Source organism: Microcaecilia unicolor, chromosome 3, assembly GCF_901765095.1.
Source record: "Microcaecilia unicolor chromosome 3, aMicUni1.1, whole genome shotgun sequence".
Classification (NCBI taxonomy): domain Eukaryota; kingdom Metazoa; phylum Chordata; class Amphibia; order Gymnophiona; family Siphonopidae; genus Microcaecilia; species Microcaecilia unicolor.
The window spans coordinates 263239771-263258307 of record NC_044033.1 but is presented as its reverse complement, the minus strand read 5'-3'; the positions used below and the strand labels follow the sequence as shown (position 1 = coordinate 263258307).

The 18537-nt window shown below is 43.6% G+C and overlaps 1 protein-coding gene across 3 annotated transcripts in view; it reads right to left on the bottom strand.

The window, feature by feature from the left end:
* Positions 1-18537, bottom strand: part of SASH1 (SAM and SH3 domain containing 1) — a 568634-nt gene that overhangs the window by 70851 nt on the left and 479246 nt on the right. For all 3 annotated transcript variants that reach the window (XM_030198038.1, XM_030198036.1, XM_030198037.1), the window contains one exon: positions 9431-9505. In XM_030198038.1, coding sequence (XP_030053898.1) covers positions 9431-9505 — 75 coding nt within the window. The remainder of the gene's footprint in view (positions 1-9430; positions 9506-18537) is intronic.

Here is an 18537-nt window from a genome sequence, read left to right as displayed (position 1 = left end):
TTGTGAGTGTTTCTGTTTTACATATTAGGTCTTATAACGATGCTTTTATTTTTGTTTGTGTTTTAGAAATATTTACCGCTGATGAAGCCATGCTGAAACATGTACGTGTAGGGTTTTAATGTTTGCTTTTAATTAACTTGTTGTTATACTGTTTTTGTTTTCATTTGGATATTCCATACTACCAGGCCTCTACGGTTTGCAATATATATTTTAGATAATACAGAAGCAGGTGTGTTGTTTCCGTCCCTGTCCCTGGAACAAATGTGGGGAACACTGTGCACATAATACATATAGTAACACAGTAAATGATGACAGTCTGCCCATCCAGTCTGCCCAACAAGATAAACTCATTTTACATGGTATGTGATACTTTATATATATACCCGAGTTTGATTTTCCTTGCCTTTCTCAGGGCCAGTGGCGTACCAAGGGGGGGGGGGGCGGTGGGGGCGGTCCGCCCCGGGTGCCAGTGGGTGGGGGGGTGCTCCGCTCCCGCCGCCTCCCGTGGCCGTTCCCGCGGTGCCGCACATTAAAAAAAACCGGCGAAGCAGCGTCGCAGGCAGCGCCTCGTGCCCTGCTTGTAAAAAAAAAAAAATCAAATCTCCTTCCTTATCCTCCTCGTCTTGACGTCGACTCGGGCCTTCCAATCAATTTGATTGGAAGGCCCGAGTCGACGTCAAGACGAGGAGAAGGAAGGAGATTTGATTTTTTTTTTACAAGCAGGGCACGAGGCGCTGCCTGCGACGCTGCTTCGCCGGTGGGGAAGGAGAGGGGCGAAAGGGACTCAGGTGGGGGTGTTCAGAGGGGAGAAGGGGACTGGGGTGGGGGTCTCAGACAGGGGAGGGGAGAAGGGGACTGGGGTGGGGTTCTCAGAGGGGAGAAGGGGACTGGGGTGGGGGTCTCAGACGGGGGAAGGGGAGGGGAGAAGGGGACTGGGGTGGGGTGCTCAGAGGGGAGAAGGGGACTGGGGTGGGGATCTCAGACAGGGGAGGGGGAGAGGAGAAGGGGACTGGGGTGGGGATCTCAGACAGGGGAGAAGGGGACTGGGGTGGGGGTGTTCAGAGGGGAAAAGGGGAGGGGAGAAGGGGACTGGGGTGGGGATCTCAGACAGGGGAGGGGAGAAGGGGACTAGGGTGGGGATCTCAGAGGGGAGAAGGGGACTGGGGTGGGGGTGTTCAGAGGGGAGAAGGGGAGTGGGGTGGGGATCTCAGACAGGGGAGGGGGAGAGGAGAAGGGGACTGGGGAGGGGATCTCAGACAGGGGAGAAGGGGACTGGGGTGGGGGTGTTCAGAAGGGAAAAGGGGAGGGGAGAAGGGGACTGGGGTGGGGATCTCAGACAGGGGAGGGGAGAAGGGGACTGGGGTGGGGATCTCAGAGGGGAGAAGGGGAGGGGAGAAGGAGACTGGGGTGGGGGTCTCAGACAGGGGAGGGGAGAAGGGGACTGTGGTGGGGGTCTCAGACAGGAGAAGGGGAGGGGAGAAGGAGACTGGGGTGGGGGTGTTCAGAGGGGAGAAGGGGGCTGGAACTGGGGGCTGAAAAAAGGGGCAGAGAGAGAGAGAGGGGACAGATCCTAGATGGAAGGGGGAGCGAGAGGGAGGGCAGACCCTGGATGGATGGGAGAGGGAGGGCAAATGGTGGATTGAAGGGGCAGAGAGAAAGGGCAGGCAGTGGATGGAAGGGACGGCAGAGAGGGCTGACACTGGATGGCAGAGAGAGAGAGAGAGAGAGAAAGAGAGAGAGAGAGAGAGAGTGAAGACAGATGCTGGATGGAAGGAAGACGGTGAAAAGAAGATGAGGAAAGCAGAAACCAGAGACAACAAACTGTAAATAAAATATATTTTTTTATTTTTTTTGCTTTAGGATAAAGTATTGTAGATGTGTTAAATGTTTATAATAGAACATGTAAATAAGGTAATCTTTTTATTGGACTAATTTTAATACATTTTGACTAACTTTCGGAGAACAAAACCCCCTTCCTCAGGTCAGGATAGGATACTGTAACAGCACTATACTGTACTGACCCGAGGACGGAGGTTTTGGCCTCTGAAAGCTAAATGTATTAGTCCAATAAAATGGTATTATTTTACTTTCTATATTTGTTTTATTTCTATTTGTTAATTTGTAAAGTGGTGATTGGTACTTGTTAGTTTTTTTCAAATTTACATCTGCTGTCTTTATATTTTGCACAGTACTAGGGGACAGTTTCTGTTTCTGTGGTGTTGCATTGTATGCAGAGTCTGGCATTGGGGGTTCAGTTTAATTTTTGTCTAAATAGAAAGTTTATGATTACTTATTCTATAGTGGATTAGGGTGTATCTGTGTTTGTGAAAAAGACATGGCTTTCAGTTGGCATTGACTGTGCAGGATCTACGATCTGTACTATTCTGTCTGGTTTCATTTTACAATAGGTGAATTGATGTTCTAGTGCTCACTGTAGTGTTTAAGATGCTTTCCTTTTCCTTGTGTGACTCGTAGAAATGACTGCTTATGGTATGGTAGAATTGCTCTATAGGTCCTGAGTGTTTTGTATTCTCGGCATGCCTAGTACTGGATTTGGGGGGGGGGGGGGGTGTTAAAAAATGACCGGCCCCGGGTGTCAACTACCCTAGGTACGCCACTGCTCAGGGCACAGACTGTAGAAGTCTGCCCAGTACTGTTCTTGTACTAAGTTCTGAAGCTAACATCGAAGCCCCTTAAAATTTACACTCCAGCCCATCCCTACCTACAGACCGTAGATATTGCACTGAGTGGGCAATATTTCCATGCCTAATACATTGTTTTAACTACGGAAATATTTTTGAAAATTGTATTCCTAGTCTTTTTCATCTGGACAGGTTCTGTAAATGCTCAATAGATGCTACCTCAGACTGGATGTGGCAGCCACCTTGGGGGGAGTGGGGTACGGGGAAGGAGACACAGCTATACTGGAATGGGTACAAATTACTTACAATGCTTTTATTATTCATGCCAAATTATTTTCTAAAAGATACTGGGTCTTTCTTTAAGCTAAACAGGTCACATCCCAATTGAACGTTTCAGCCTGAGGACTCTACCTGAAATTTATTTATTAGGATTTATTTACCGCCTTTTTGAAGGAATTCACTCAAGGCGGTGTACAGTAAGAATAGATCAAACATGAGCAATAGGCAATTACAGCAGTAAAAATATTCAAAAACAATACAAAGTATGGCATGGTATACTACTTGCAATGCCAACACAATATACAATAGAACATTATAATTGATAATGAAGGGTAAAGCAACGATGTAACATATGAAATGATAACAGGACTTCTTTAATAAGTTATTTGAAAGTTATCTCTGCTTGGGTATAGGAAGCCCAAACTGTAATGGCTGGGCTGTCACTATAAATGTTGGTTCTATCCTGCTTTCATGCTTTTGTCCTACTCCAGACCTTGGCAGAGCCCACTAGCAGTAGCTGGGCAGGGTTTATCAGGGGGAGGGAGATGCAGGGCTGCTTGGCTTGAACCTCACATAGACAAGGAGCCTTCAACTGGAAAAAATATTTGTTTGATATTATTAATTTGCATAACTAGATTTTTCCTTAATTATAAATGTTTGCCATCTTTTACAGCTACAAATCTGTCTCAACTGCTTATATATTGGGGTTTTTTTTTTTGTTTTTCAGTTCCAGGACAGTTTGAGGGCTCTGTAGCCTCCTAATTTTCAATGGCCTGAGCCTCTTCAATTCTCTGAAAAGCCATGTAGCAGGATGAAGTAGTCATTCACTGCTTTATGCTTCCAAGACTGAAGTGATCTTACTGCTGTTGGCCAAAAGCAGCCACTCCTTAGGACTCCTTTGTTCCTTGCAGGGGAGAACTGGTGAGGTGACCACCTCTCCCCCACCATCAGGCAGCTAGAATTGAGGCAGGGGCTCCTGCTTAGCATACATGACATGTCCTATCAACATTTAAAGTGGTTACACAATTATACCTGATATCATGCAGTGATGGGCAAAATTGTTTGCCTGATAGCCAGAATAATGGCTGTATATCATGCATAGAGGAGGACCAACCCCCTGCCAGAGAGCAGGAGGAATCCTCCCCCTTATAATTCCAGCTTCTTTGGTGGAAGAGAAGTGAGGCCCCTTTATCTACCCCAGTGGCATAGCCAAGGGGGGCATTGGGGGCCTGCCTGGGCCCCCCAGCTATTTTGGGTTCAGGCCCCCTCCAAACCTGCTACATGGTTGGTGGGGATGCCAATGCCCTGCCAGCCAAAGAGATTCGCTGTGTGAGCCATTCCCCTCCAACTCGTGCTGTTGCAGTAAAGAGAAACTCGACAGCATGCCAATGCTGGGACTCCTCGCACATGCTCTGTTCTTGCGTGAACTTACTGGCTAAAGCAGCAAACTTCTTTGGCTAGCAGGGCTTCGGCAGACCTGCCAACAAAGGTAACTTTTTTCATGTGGGGAGGGGGGTAGGGTGGAGGAAATGTGTTGCCCCCCCAAAAAAATGAAGGACTGGCTGCACCCCTATCTATCTTCCACGGAGGAGCAAGGATGCCCCCCATTTGAGTGTCTCTAGTCTGTGGGTGTCATTTCTGGGTGGAAGTGACAAACTACCACCACAGGCTGGGACCCCGAATGCCACCATAAGCTGTATAAGCTCTATCTACATTTCTTCCCTTGGTTCATTAATCTCATCCCATGGCTTTTCCTACCATCTCTATGCTGATGACTCCCAAATCTACCTTTCTACCCCTGATATCTCACCTTGCATCCAAACCAAAGGTTCAGTGTGCTTGTCTGACATTGCTGTCTGGATGTCTCAACGCCACCTGAAATTAAATATGACCAAAACCGAGCTTCTCATTTTCCCCCCCAAACTCACCTCCCCGCTCCCCCCATTTTCTATTTCTGTTGATGGCTCTCTCATTCTCCCTGTCTCCTCAGCTCGAAACCTTGGGGTCATCTTTGACTCTTCTCTCTCCTTCTCTCCTCATATCCAGCAGATTGCCAAGACCTGTCGTTTCTTTCTTTACAACATCCGTAAAATCCGCCCCTTTCTTTCTGAGCACTCTACCAAAACCCTCATCCACACCCTTGTCACCTCTCGTTTAGACTACTGCAATCTGCTTCTTGCTGGCCTCCCACTTAGTCACCTCTCCCCTCTCCACTCGGTTCAAAACTCTGCTGCCCGTCTCGTCTTCCGTCAGGGTCGCTTTACTCATACTACCCCTCTCCTCAAGACCCTTCACTGGCTCCCTATCCGTTTTCGCATCCTATTCAAACTTCTTCTGCTAACCTATAAATGTACTCACTCTGCTGCTCCCCAGTATCTCTTCACACTCGTCCTTCCCTACACCCCTTCCCGTGCACTCCGCTCCATGGATAAATCCTTCTTATCTGTTCCCTTCTCCACTACTGCCAACTCCAGACTTCGCCTCTTCTGTCTCGCTGCACCCTACGCCTGGAATAAACTTCCTGATCCCCTACGTCTTGCCCCATCCTTGGCCACCTTTAAATCTAGACTGAAAGCCCACCTCTTTAACATTGCTTTTGACTCGTAACCACTCGCCTCCACCTACCCTCCTCTCTTCCTTCCCGTTCACATTAATTGATTTGATTTGCTTACTTTATTTTTTGTCTATTAGATTGTAAGCTCTTTGAGCAGGGACTGTCTTTCTTCTATGTTTGTGCAGCGCTGCGTACGCCTTGTAGCGCTATAGAAATGCTAAATAGTAGTAGCAGTAGTAGTAATGTGTCCATGCATTCTATACACTGAGGTACATTTTCTAAAAGACATTTAAAAGATCAATAGTATTGTTGTTTAACTTTGTTGTTAAAAGTGCCACAGGGTGATTTTTTTTTTGAGGGAACCAATCCATAAATGTAAATAGTAAATAAATACATACTCTGCAGGGATTTTACAGATCTCTATGGACTGTATGTTTTTTCATGTGTTTTTAAAAATAAATATCCCTTGGTTGGTACGTCTCTGGTCATTCCCCCTTTTTGTTCTGTTGCTTCTCATCTAGTTAGATTTTCCTTCTTCTTTTGACTTGGCAAGGTCAGAGCACAGTTTGAAGCTGAACTAGCCTGCTTTTAAGAGTGTTTAAAAAAAAATCAATACTGGAATCTTCTTTTTTTCGTATCAGGGTGTAAAATTGTGGAATAAATTACCTTTAACTGTTAGGAGATTATCGCTATACTATGCTTTTAGAAGAGCATTAAAAACATTGCTGCTCATTGAGAATGACATCTATAAGAGTTAATAAGGTCAGGAGTTCGAATTGTTGTAATTTCCCTTGGTTAAAGGAATTTAATTTGTTATCTGCTTAGAATCTGTTTTGAACTTAGCGGAATATAAGAAACATGTATAGTATAGTATAGTATCTGTTGTCAGTAGTCCACAATTAGATGAAAAGCTCTTGGGCTGAATGCGGTACTCTGAGCGAAATATTACGCTCAATTGAAATGGAAGAGGATTTACAGAGCGCCGCTCAGGAGGAGACAGATGGAACAAGACTATGGCTCTTGTACAGAGTCATTTCAACAAGGAGGAGCCGGAAGCATGCCTTTTCAGAAGTGCTAAAGCAGACCTAAACCCCAAATTTATTAAAGTGTGTACCACGTTTCTGTACACTAACATGCATTAGTGTACATTAATTGCTGAAAGCACCATCTAATAGCAAATAGATCCCACTGCGTAACATGCATTAATAGAATTAGCTAATAAACTAGCACACTTTACTAAATCTAGCCCTAAATGCAAATTAGTGTAAACCAATAACAGCTTGTAGATATGGTGGGCATTAACCAAATCTCTTGCACTGTTTTATCCAGGGAAATGGGTTCTCTGGCTTTGATGCTCTTGTGATTTTTATCTGGGTGGGAGCAGCCAAGACCGAGCATGGCCTAGACCGAGCTCATTGTCTTTCCACCCAAACCCATTTCTCCTCTCCCTCCACTCTCTATTTCAGTCGATAACACCCTCATCCTCCCTGTCTCATCAGCCCGCAACCTCGGAGCCAACTTCGACTTCTCCCTCTCCTTCTCTGCCCATATCCAGCAGACAGCCAAGACCTGTCGCTTCTTTCTCTATAACATCAGCAAAATTCGCCCTTTCCTCTCTGAGCACACCACCCAAACTCTCATCACCTCTCACCTTGACTACGGCAACCTACTCCTCACTGGCCTCCCACTTAACCATCTATCCCCCCTTCAATCCGTTCAGAACTCTGCTGCACGTCTTATCTTCCACCTAGACCAATATGCTCATATCACCCCTCTCCTCAAGTCACTTCACTGGCTTCCGATCAGATACCGCATACAGTTCACGCTTCTCCTACTAACCTACAAATGCACTCAATCTGCAGGCCCTCACTACCTCTCTACCTCATCTCCCCTTACGCTCCTACCCGTAACCTCCACTCACAGGACAAATCCCTCCTCCACCACCGCCAACTCCAGACTCCGCCCTTTCTGCCTTGCCTCACCCTATGCTTGGAATAAACTCCCTGAGCCCATACGCCAAGCCCCCTCCCTACCCATCTTCAAATCTTTGCTCAAAGCCCACCTCTTCAATGTCGCTTTCGGCACCTAACCATTGTACCTCTATCCAGGAAATCTAAACTGCCTCAATCTTGATTGACTGCACTTTTTGTCCTTTAGATTGTAAGCTCCTTGGAGCAGGGACTGTCCTTGTTTGTTAATTGTACAGCGCTGCGCAACCCTGGTAGCGCTTTAGAAATGTTAAATAGTAGTAGTTGCCCCTTCCCAGAAAATGCCACTCACTGGGACCATGCACAGATTTTCAGAAGCATTATCTGCATGATGCTGCTAGAAATCTGTCCTGACTGCACCAGCACTATCCAGGTGGTGGCAGGGCGGCCTGGGGATGGAACAAAGGTAGAGCTAGAAGTTACTCGGTACTGCCAATATTCAGTGTTGATACCCGGATAACAATCTGCATAAGTTAGGACAGCAAATAGCTGAATATCAGTGATACCTGGACGTCTGGCAACTGCTCAATACCTGGATATTCTGCACTGGTATTCAGGTACCACCTGGCACTGAATATCTAGATATAACTCTAAACAGCATGGTCAGTGTTTTAAAGTGACGCTGACCACAGTGTTTAAATATCAGGGGTCTGATGACTGCTTGCTCACTCTGTAAATGGGTACAACAGGCGTAAGTTTACCTGCAGAGTTTAAGAGGCATTCTCAGGGTGGCGTTAGATTGTGGAAAGGAAATAAAAACACGTGGAACCCACGTGCAAATTCCTGTAAGCACTTTTCCTTCGGCAATAACTGAAGCCAAACTACCCGAAGCAAACCCCATGGATGAAAACTAGCTGTGGGATTTGCCTTTCCATGGACAGGCTGATTATTTAGGGAAGAAGTTATCGACATGGGCTACCGTTAAAATGGGTTATTTTACCACTAACTCCTGGTATTTTCGCATAGGTCCCATTTTATGCAATCAGACTTAGTTACTAATCTGGGTTAACAGTAAAATAACCCATCTTAACAGCAAGCAGCCCACATTGATAAATTTACCTCTTAATTACAGAATAAATAAATGTCTCTAGAAATTGAAATCACTACTATATATTATCAAAGTGAGCCAAGCATTGGGCAATCAAGCCATTGTGATATCACTGATGAGGTTGGTGGAATGAGCCATTATGACATCACAGTTTCAGCTCTGGTTACCAGAAACTGCAACTCTTCACACTAAGGGGGAAAGTTATCAACACGGGCTACCATTAAGATATGTTATTTTACCACTAACTCATGCTATTTTAGCTCTGGTCCCATTTTATGCAATGAGACTTAGTTACTAATCACTAGGGTTAACAGTAAAATAATCCATTTTAACAGTAACCCATGTTAATAATTTCCTTCCTTAGTTAAAGAAAAAAAAATGTCTCTAGAAATTGAAATCAATAATGTATATAATAAAAGTGAGCCAAGTATGGGGCAATCAAGCCATTGTGACATCACTGATGATGTTGGCTCTCAGACACTGGTGGAATGAGGCATTATGATATCACAATATCAGCTCTGGTTACTGGAGACTGAAACTCTTCACACTAAGGGAGGAAGTTATCAACATGGGATACTGTTAAGACGTGTTATTTTACCACTAACTCATGCTATTTTGGCAATGAGATGTAGTTACTAATCACTGGGGTTAACAGTAAAATAACCCATCTTAATGGTAGCCCACATTGATACCTTCCCCCTAAAGGAGCCCACTTAGCACATACAAACAGGTAACCCTTAGGACTTACATAGTTGGACTATGAGCATTTAAGGCAGCTTACATAAGTTCCATAAATACAACACTGGATCCTGGATAAGAAAAGACACATTCCTAATCATAAACAGCATAGAATGTACCATTATGGCCTATACAGACTTCTTCAACTTAAAATCACTGGCTCTCCTGCCTCTGTACTCACCATGAGGTCAGAACTGTTGTTTCCAATGTTCAGAGAACGATTGGTTAAGTCAAATCCACCAAAACTGCAGGTTCTCTGTAGGAAGAAAAGGAGGAAGAGAAGAAGAGAGGGGCAGAGACATTAAAAGAAAACTAAAATAAGTAAGCATCTCTTCTCATGTGGGTTACAATGCAGAAAAAAAGAACGCGTGTGCACATGAGACGGGAACAGGAAAATGAAATGATGAGAAATGGGAGGTTCACGTCCCACCACAGTGATTCATGCTGGGAGAGGAATCCAAGCCAGATGGTCCGACACAGACATTGCTGTTCACAGGGTCTCTAGCTCACACTGCTCCTGAGCACGAGTTCAAGAACCTTTGGTTGGAAGAAATGGTGTACTACATCTCCAGGCTGAATCCTACAGCTTCCTGACAGTCTTTTCCCCCTCACTAACTGGTCAAACGTGATACCAAAATCCATGGGAGCAAACCCTTTCAAGAAGTATAATGTTTCCGAGGGACAGCCTATCAGTTGAATACTATTCATCCTGAGAAATCCGGCCACAGGTTCAGGTACCCATTGCCATCTTCTCGGAGATAGGAAACGGATTTATTAAAAAAAAAAAATTAACACTCACTGTTGCATAACTAGCCTTACAGGGAGGGGTAGGGAGTGACTCAATGCCTCTCTGTCCTGTCCAGCCACTAATATGGCTCTTCAGACTGTTCCTGCTTACCAAATTGTCAGAATGGATTAGTCAGATGGGCAAATCTTTTCTTCCGAACGAGACACAGAGAAAAAGGCTTTATGAAGATAAAAGCCACATTTCTAGGGTAAGAAGTTGAACTTTCTGCGGTCTGACAAATCCTGTTTCCAAAGCTTACTTTTCATTTGAAAGATAAAAAGTGGTTAAACTATGCAATTGTACCCCAGTGTAACATGCAGCTATTCAAAAGTACTTAACTATAAACTATGTCAATAGACCTTAGCATGCCCTTACGCAGGTCTTTCCTGTGTGCTAAGGCCATTTTTACCATGGCTGTAAAAACCCCAGGCCCGATATTCAACCGGTGGCTTTCAGTGTTTTACTGACCGTCGCTGGCGTTGAACCAGAAAGTCAATGCCAGGCCATATCTGGATACCAGCACTGAATTTCCAGGTTTGCATAGCTATAGTTGGTTTTTAGCTTGGTAGTAATCAGCTATTTTCAGATGCATTAACTGGTTAAGTGCCACTGAAAATTAGCGGTTAGCCCCAAACAGCCAGACAGGAGCTACTGGCAGTTAGTTCACTTTGAATTTCTATTTTTCCCATTAATGGCAATGAGCTACTGTTGCCATTATCTACTATATATTGGAGATGTACACATACATTATTTATATTTATACATGTTTTAGATGCGTTTATGTTTATTTTAATTGCTCAATTTTGTTTTCAATATGTCATATTTCCTTGTAGACTCCTGAGGCAGGCGCTAGCTGAAACACGGTGCCCTGTCAAGTCTGTTATAAAAGAAGAGTGTTTTGTACAACTCAAGGACTTTTTGTGTCGATAAGCATTGTGTCGTTGCAAGTCCCATTGCCTGCTTAACCCTCCTCTGTTTCCAACTTCCTTGTTTTTCTGCCATTATTGCGTGGCCATTTTTAAAAATGACAGCAGGAGCACTTATCCCCTCCTATTTTGTAGGCAAAGGTCTACTGCATTATCCATGTGCTAACCAGTATGTGAGCAGCAATATAGATGCACTAACACAAGAATACCTACTCTCCACCCCAACACGCCCCCTCAAAAGTTATTTAAGCATGCAGTTAGCACATACACAATCAGAAACTACTGTGTGATGTATCCCGTGGTAGTCCATTTTTTTTTGCTGTATTAGGCTTGTATTAGTATCTAATAATAATTAGTATCCGTTCCCTTTATCTTGCTGCACCTCACACCTGGAATAGACTTCCCGAGCATGTACATCTAGCCCCGTCTTTAGCCGTTTTCAAGTCCAAACTCAAAACCCACCTCTTTACCACTGCATTTGACTCCTAACTCACTTACCCTGTTCTTTATCCTCACCTCTTCATTCCCTTACCCTTAATTGTTCTGTCTGTTTATCTGTCTTTATCCTCACCTCTTTTCCCTACCCTTAATTGTTCTGTCTGTTTACCTGTCTTATGTAGATTGTAAGCTCTTTGAGCAGGGACTGTCTTTTGTGTATGGTGTGCAGCGCTGCGTATGCCTTGTAGCGCTATAGAAATGATAAGTAGTAGTGGTAATGCAGCTTAGTGAAAGGGCCCTTTTGTTTACACCTGCTCCCTTGCATTTGAAATCCCTTAAGCAGCTCTTTTGTAATTGCCTAAGAGCGGAGGGAGGAGCCATACTGGGAAGGGTCACAAATGAAAAGTGACATCACAGCCCATATAGACCAAACATGACATCAACACACGTTACGTGGAAGAACGCGATATTATTACGCATGCATTCATCTGTGACACTGTTCTGAAGAGCTTAAAAAGTTTCAAAAGTTGTAGCTAATACAAAAATGAAAAAATAAATAAATAAAAGTTTCAAAAGTAATGACCTAGCAACAGAACTTTTCAGTGCTTGCCTATCTGAAATCAACAAGATTATGGAAAAGACAAAGCCCACACAGCACTGATGCTTTCAAACTGGAAAGACTAGTAAAAGAATAAGAACAAGAAAGAAAGTTCAATAACAAACACTAAAATTTCATTAAGAACCTTCTGTGCTGGCATCAGAAGGAACCCAAGGGTGAAACAAATACTTCTATCAAAAAAAGTACTTTTTGAAGAAGGTATCTTATAATAAAAGAACTTCTCAAAGACTTGCAGTTTGAGCAGTTTGCTATGTACATAGAAATGTGTGGTTCACTTTGAGGATCCTTCTCATTCCAACATAAAGATTCTAAAAGATTGTTAACTCCTCTCCAACCTCATTACATCTCTATTCCAATGAGGAGGGGGAGTTAACACATCTGAATGGTAGCCCACATTGATATTTTACCACTAAATGATGCTTGTTTTGTGCAATGAGACCTAGTTACTAATCACTAGGGTTAACAGTGAAATAACGTCTTAACGGTAGTCCACATTAACAGTTTCTTCCCTAAAAGATCCTATGTATGTATTTTGGAAGATCTGTGGATCATCAGTGTCAGAAACTAAACTGAACATGTTCTGGAACCACCATTAGGAAGTTTCAGCCATTTTCCTCTGCTACTTTTACTACCATCCATCAGCGTTAACAGAATCAATCTAGGGCTGGGGTCCCAAGCTTTTTATGAAAAGGGTCACATAGCCCTACTTCAGATCACCAAGGGGGTCAGATGAAAATTTTGATAGGTCTCTCCCTCCTCCCACAGAGCTGCTCCTCCCTCTCCCCTCTGTCCTGTTCTCTCCTTCTCCTTCCCAACAAGTTGCAGCTCACTCTGCTCCTTAGCTCCCTTCTTTTGCTGGAACTACCTCTGCTTTAACTTGATTGTTTGTTTCGCTTCTACTGCACTTGCCCCGTCTCTTATTTATGGGATGAGGGACTGAACAACATGGAAGGTCTCCAAAAAGGTTCAAAAATTTGAACGCCAGCAAGGTAGACAAATTCAATAGTTTAATATTGCGAAGTATTACACATCCCAGTAACTAAGGAGAATAAACACAATGGGGTTGATAGTCAAAGGTGCTTAAGCAGGCAGGAGAGTGGCACTTAAAATGGGACATGCCACTAAATATCTCCCCTAACTGCTGTGGCCCTGTCCGATTAGTTAGGGTTATCATATTTGCCCTGACAAAAAAAGAGGACACCAATAGTCATGCCTCCTCCGAACCCCACCATGCCCCCTCCCTATGCCACAAAGTCACCTTGATGACCCCCCCCCAAAGAAAGCCATCCCCTTCTATATATTTCCTTCCTCCAAATCTTTTTCCAGCCTCCCTCCACCCACCTTTTTTTTTACAGCTTCCTCTACCTACATTCCACATCCTCTCCCCTCCCTTATCATGCCCTGGTGGTCTAGTGGCCTGTTTGGGGCAGGAAAGGACCTCACTCTTTCCTGCCCAGCGATGCTGCTGCCTGCTCGCTGTCGGCGTTGCTTCAAAATGGCTGCCGACACTTCATGCAGTGACTTCTCAAGACTTCTGGAAGTCTTGCGAGGCTGCCGCTCGAAGTCTTGGCAGCCATTTTGAAGTGGCACCGGTAGCAAGCGGGAGACTTACTTGTCCTCTTCTTGAGGACACTGTGAGACGTCCGGGCGGGAGATTCCAGCCTCCCCATTTCTCAGCAAACTCGGACAAATGGGCAGGCTGGAAAAACCCACCTGAACATCCCAGAGTTTCCTCAAAAAGAGGACATGTCTGGGTGAAACCGGACATATGGTAACCCTACGATTCGTGCCAGGTGGGCTGGGGGTAGAGTCTGGACAGAGCTGGCAGATATGCAGGTACTGGCCATGTTCAGTGCTGCAGTCCACATACTAACCGGGCAAACAAGATTGCTTAAAAAGCGATCTATCTTGCCTGGTTAGGTAGACAGGTATCAGCACTGAATATCAGCTGGCACCTGCATAAATTCAGGGGTCTAAGGCTGACAGGGGGTCTTTGGCAGGTGTAATTTGACCGGCAGTGGTGAGCTAAAAATGCTCGTCCTCTCTTTCCATCTCTCTTGTCAAATATCCACTTCTCCCTCTCTCATTGTTTTTCATCTTTAGCTCAAACTGTTCCACCACCACTCTGAACCTCTATGCACCATATTCCTATCCCCTCCCCCATATACACTTCCTTTTTTTTTTTCTCTGTTTCCCCATTTTTCCCTTTCAACTGCATCTAAGCCCTCTACGTTCTGGTTTCTTTCTGGGATATGGATGATGCATATGTATGCTTACCATCCCAGCACATAACAGTGCAAGCAGAAATGGTGGCAGGGCCACCACAGAGACACTGAGCACACACACCTGCCTTGCTCCACTAACCCAAGTGGACACTGTCAGTCACACTCTGCCATTGCCAACTCCAGATTTTTTGTGGCAGTCCTGGCAGGATGAAGTTTATGGATCTTTGCTCTGTTGCATAAGGTTATACACTATCTATGAATCAGCATTCCTCAGATACGGGGGCAATCTATAACAGCTAAATTTGGTCGCTCCATTTCAGAAGGTGAATTTAAGACTAAATGGAACAGGATTAATTTACCAGCACTTCTTTTCTTGATATTGGAAAGAAAAGTTTGTTCTGTGACCCCTGGTGCAGGCATATTTTTATGCCGAAACACAGCTACGTCGGGTCTCAACTGAATGCTGGCAAAATAAAAGTTCCCTGGTTCCTACACGTTTGTGGATGCCACTTTTTTTTAATTTTGTGGCTCATCGCATTCGTGGCGGGTTTTTCCTTCTTTTTTCATAATCTAAAATAGCTGTCAAACACAAAAGTTTTATGCTATTTTTCCCTTGCAATCCATTAAAGACATTGAATTGCTAGAATTACCAACCCAAGACGATGGATCTCAAAAGTTAGATGGTATATGTCAAGCTACCATTCTTCAGTAACTGGAGAAAAGACATCCAATATTTGTATATAAAATTAATTTAGATTACTCATAAATGTCCAGGTTGGGACTGTGGCATAACACTGAGAACTACGTGACTCCTTCTTGCCCTATGAGAGTCACTGTCCATTCTGCCAGTTCCCACTCTCTAGTTGCTATCGACCAACTAGAAGGGTCCGGTGATTCCTATGTAGTTATGTGTAATCATCCCATAAGATTTAAAGGGATAGTAACAATCCTTTCTGTCCCTCAAATTAGAACAGCTCCAGTGCCAAATGGAACAATTAAAACAAACTAGGCCTACAACAAATGAACAAAACTAATTATCATGTACTAAATTGCGACGCCGACATGCTAATGTGTGAAAAATTGTGTGCACTCGTTGCGAAATAGCACACAGAGTTTACCCACTGGGAATTATATGCAAACAAGCCCAGTAAAAAATCTGCATACAAAAGTTTGCAAATAGAAATTTATAAAAAAAAAAAAGGAAAGAAAAAATGCACCCCTAAGGGTGTTTCTTTTTCTAAAATGAAATTAGGCCCACAAACCCAATTTGTCACATGGTTTTATTACACATTAATGGCTACTGAGCTGTTTGCGTGATTTTGCATTACAGCTGCCTCATTAAGGACCCCTTTTACTAAGCTGTGCTAAAAAGTGGCCTTAGCGCGCCCTTACATGAGTCTTTCCCACATACTAGGACCATTTCTAGTGCAACTGGAAAATGGCCAATTTTCCATTTCCCAAATTAATGGCCATGTGCTAAAAAAATGTTTTTTTTAATTTATTTTATTATACTTTATATTCCAACTTTCATAGACATTGTTCCCAACTTGCTCAGGAAAAAAACCTTCTAAATCAGTGGTTTCCAAACCTGGTCCTGGAGGTACCCCAGTCAGTCAGGTTTACAGGATATCCACAATGAATATTCATGAAAGAGATTTGTATGCACTGCCTCCACTGCATGCAAATCTCTCTCATGAATATTCATCGTGGATATCCTGAAAACCTGACTGGCTGGGGTGCCTCCAGGACCAGGTTTGGGAACCACTGTTCTAAGCAAAATGAGCTCTTTAGCAGGAAACCCTCACGATAAAAAGAGTGCATTTCAATTGTCAAGAGAATATTCTTTTGCTCCTGTTATGAAAACCAAAAAGCTCTGTACGATTTCACATCCTTTTCGATACCTCTTACTTTTTAAGTAAAACAAACCTGTGAGACTACTTTTGCAAAGCATTGAATCATCTATGGGAAATACTATTTGAATCTAGAGTCTAGGACCTCCTATTTAACTTCTCTTGATTGGCGATTTTCCAGTACCTACATGTATTCCCACATCCTCCTCATTAGTTTCCTGCCCTCTACAAGGACCTGTTGACATAGAGAATGGACTATTCAATGGAACGGTCATGCAGTCAAAATACACAATAATACACCGGAGAAACAAAATTATCACCATACATGCTTTGGTTACCAGAACAAAAACAAACAAACAAACAAAAAAAAAAGGTAAGATAATATTTCTCAAAAAAAGTGAACAAAATGGTGAGGTGAGGAGGTGAGGCAGAATGACCACTTCCACTGAATGTACGGGCGTTGCGATTTCCCAGAGGTTGCAACAGGCAAGAGATACCACTGTGTTCCAGCCACATACTCTTTTCCAAGGTCGGGAGAGCAGCAGCTTTCTATAGTTTGAAACCAGGGAACCTTGTGTTATGTAACAAAAATGAACCAGTCAGTGGAAACTGCAAGCCTGAAAAAGGGGGCATTCCCACCCTCCCCTTGTTAATTGTATCATGTAACAGATATCTGTTTGTGTGTTTCCTGAGAGGGTCTAACAGTGGGACTCACTGAAAGTCAAAGACCCTTTCCCTTTTGTAGTTGTTCTTCTGATGAGGACATTATAAGGGAACTCCCTGTTCATCACTTTGTGTTTCAATCAGAGGAGAGGCAAGGAGGGTTATCTTTAGAAGAAAATGTGCATCTTTCTAACTGATGGTGAATACTAGACAAATCTGGAGAGTAGAGAGCAGAAAATGAGCAGGCTGCACAGAACAAGTGAGCCCTTCATTAAAAAGAAAAAAAATAATGTTTCTCCCAGACTCTGTCTTTGGCACATGCATGAAACAGAAGAATTCTAGAGTCTTAGCCATGTTTGAATCAACCCAAATAACTAATTTGCATGTGTTAAGTAATGTGGGGAGGTCACATGGTTACAGCAATAACTCATGAGGCAGGAGAGCTGCCTGGAATCTCTGCCCTGCCTCTAAGTCTAAATGAGGGTCTCTCACTTCCAGGAGTTTAGGGGTTTAGCTTAATTTGTAAGCTGAGGCAAAAGGACTAGGAGACTTTTCAGAGGCAATAATGGTAGAAAACTGGAAGATTCTACCACTAAAGAGAAACGTGGATAAGTGTCCCATTTATCTCAGTGGATCTCAGTTTACTTTGCTGTTTTTGGATAATAATAATAACTAGAATAGCGTTTTGTTTTGTGTTTTTGACAATTCTGATATAGATCAGGGATCAGAAGCAGCAGTCATGCTATTTCTCTGCCAGCTGTGGCACATGTAACTCCATGCACGTACTCACCACAGCGGTGGCCGTGTGCATGAATCTGAAATCTTGGATTTGAGGCTGCACAGTGATCTAGTTTGGCTAAAAGGCTCCATACAAATCTAAATCTTGATGATGGTTGAGTTATGGGACGCCTGTACCCCAATGCCTCAAAAACCAGCCTTTCTTGCACCTTTAAAAAAAACAGGCAAATGCTCTTGAAAAAATAGCCGTGAAATTCTACAGACTCAAATTTTCAAGACTACACTTTATAGAAACAGATGTCACCTAACATTATAACACTTATGGAGTCACATGTATTCTGGTATTTAAGTGTCTCAATATAATCCCTAAACACTGCAGGAACTTAGGTTAAAACATGTTTTTAGGGGGAAAAGCCTGCAAGGAAAAAATGTTTTAAAATGTGTTTTGAATTAATCAGTGTGGAAAGGAGAAAATGTCATGAAAAATTTTTTAAAAATCATACCAGTTTTCTTTGCAACTTATTCCTCATACCCACTTCACTGAATATTTAACATTTTTAGCAGGCATGTTTGGAAGGAACATCAAGGCATAAGAACGTTATGAACAAGGCTGGAATGAAGTAATAACCCTTGACTGCAACCTCATGGGAAATGAAAGGCCGTTTCTGGAAGGCTCCGTGACTCACAGACTTCTGGTGAATTCTTAAGAGAACTCTTTTAGTGCAGCGGTCCATTGTGGCAGCCCACTTCCTCTCGGCCTGCTCATCCTCCTCCAGCAGGCACTGCCTCAGGTCCTGTTTCTCAGCCTTGGTCAGGGTCCTATCAGTGACTGGGCGCACCAGCTGCGACAGGTTCAGATGACTGTAAAGACTGCGCTCCACCACATAGGTGATGTTGAAGTCACTGATGGATGTGCGACCCCGCAGCCTTCTGTTGGGGAAGCCACAACCTCCTCCTTTGGCTTTCTGTGAAAATGGTTGTTGGTCACTGGCCGTGGGATGCCCTCCTTTCCTTTGAGGGCGCTGCCAAAGAAAAGCTCTGG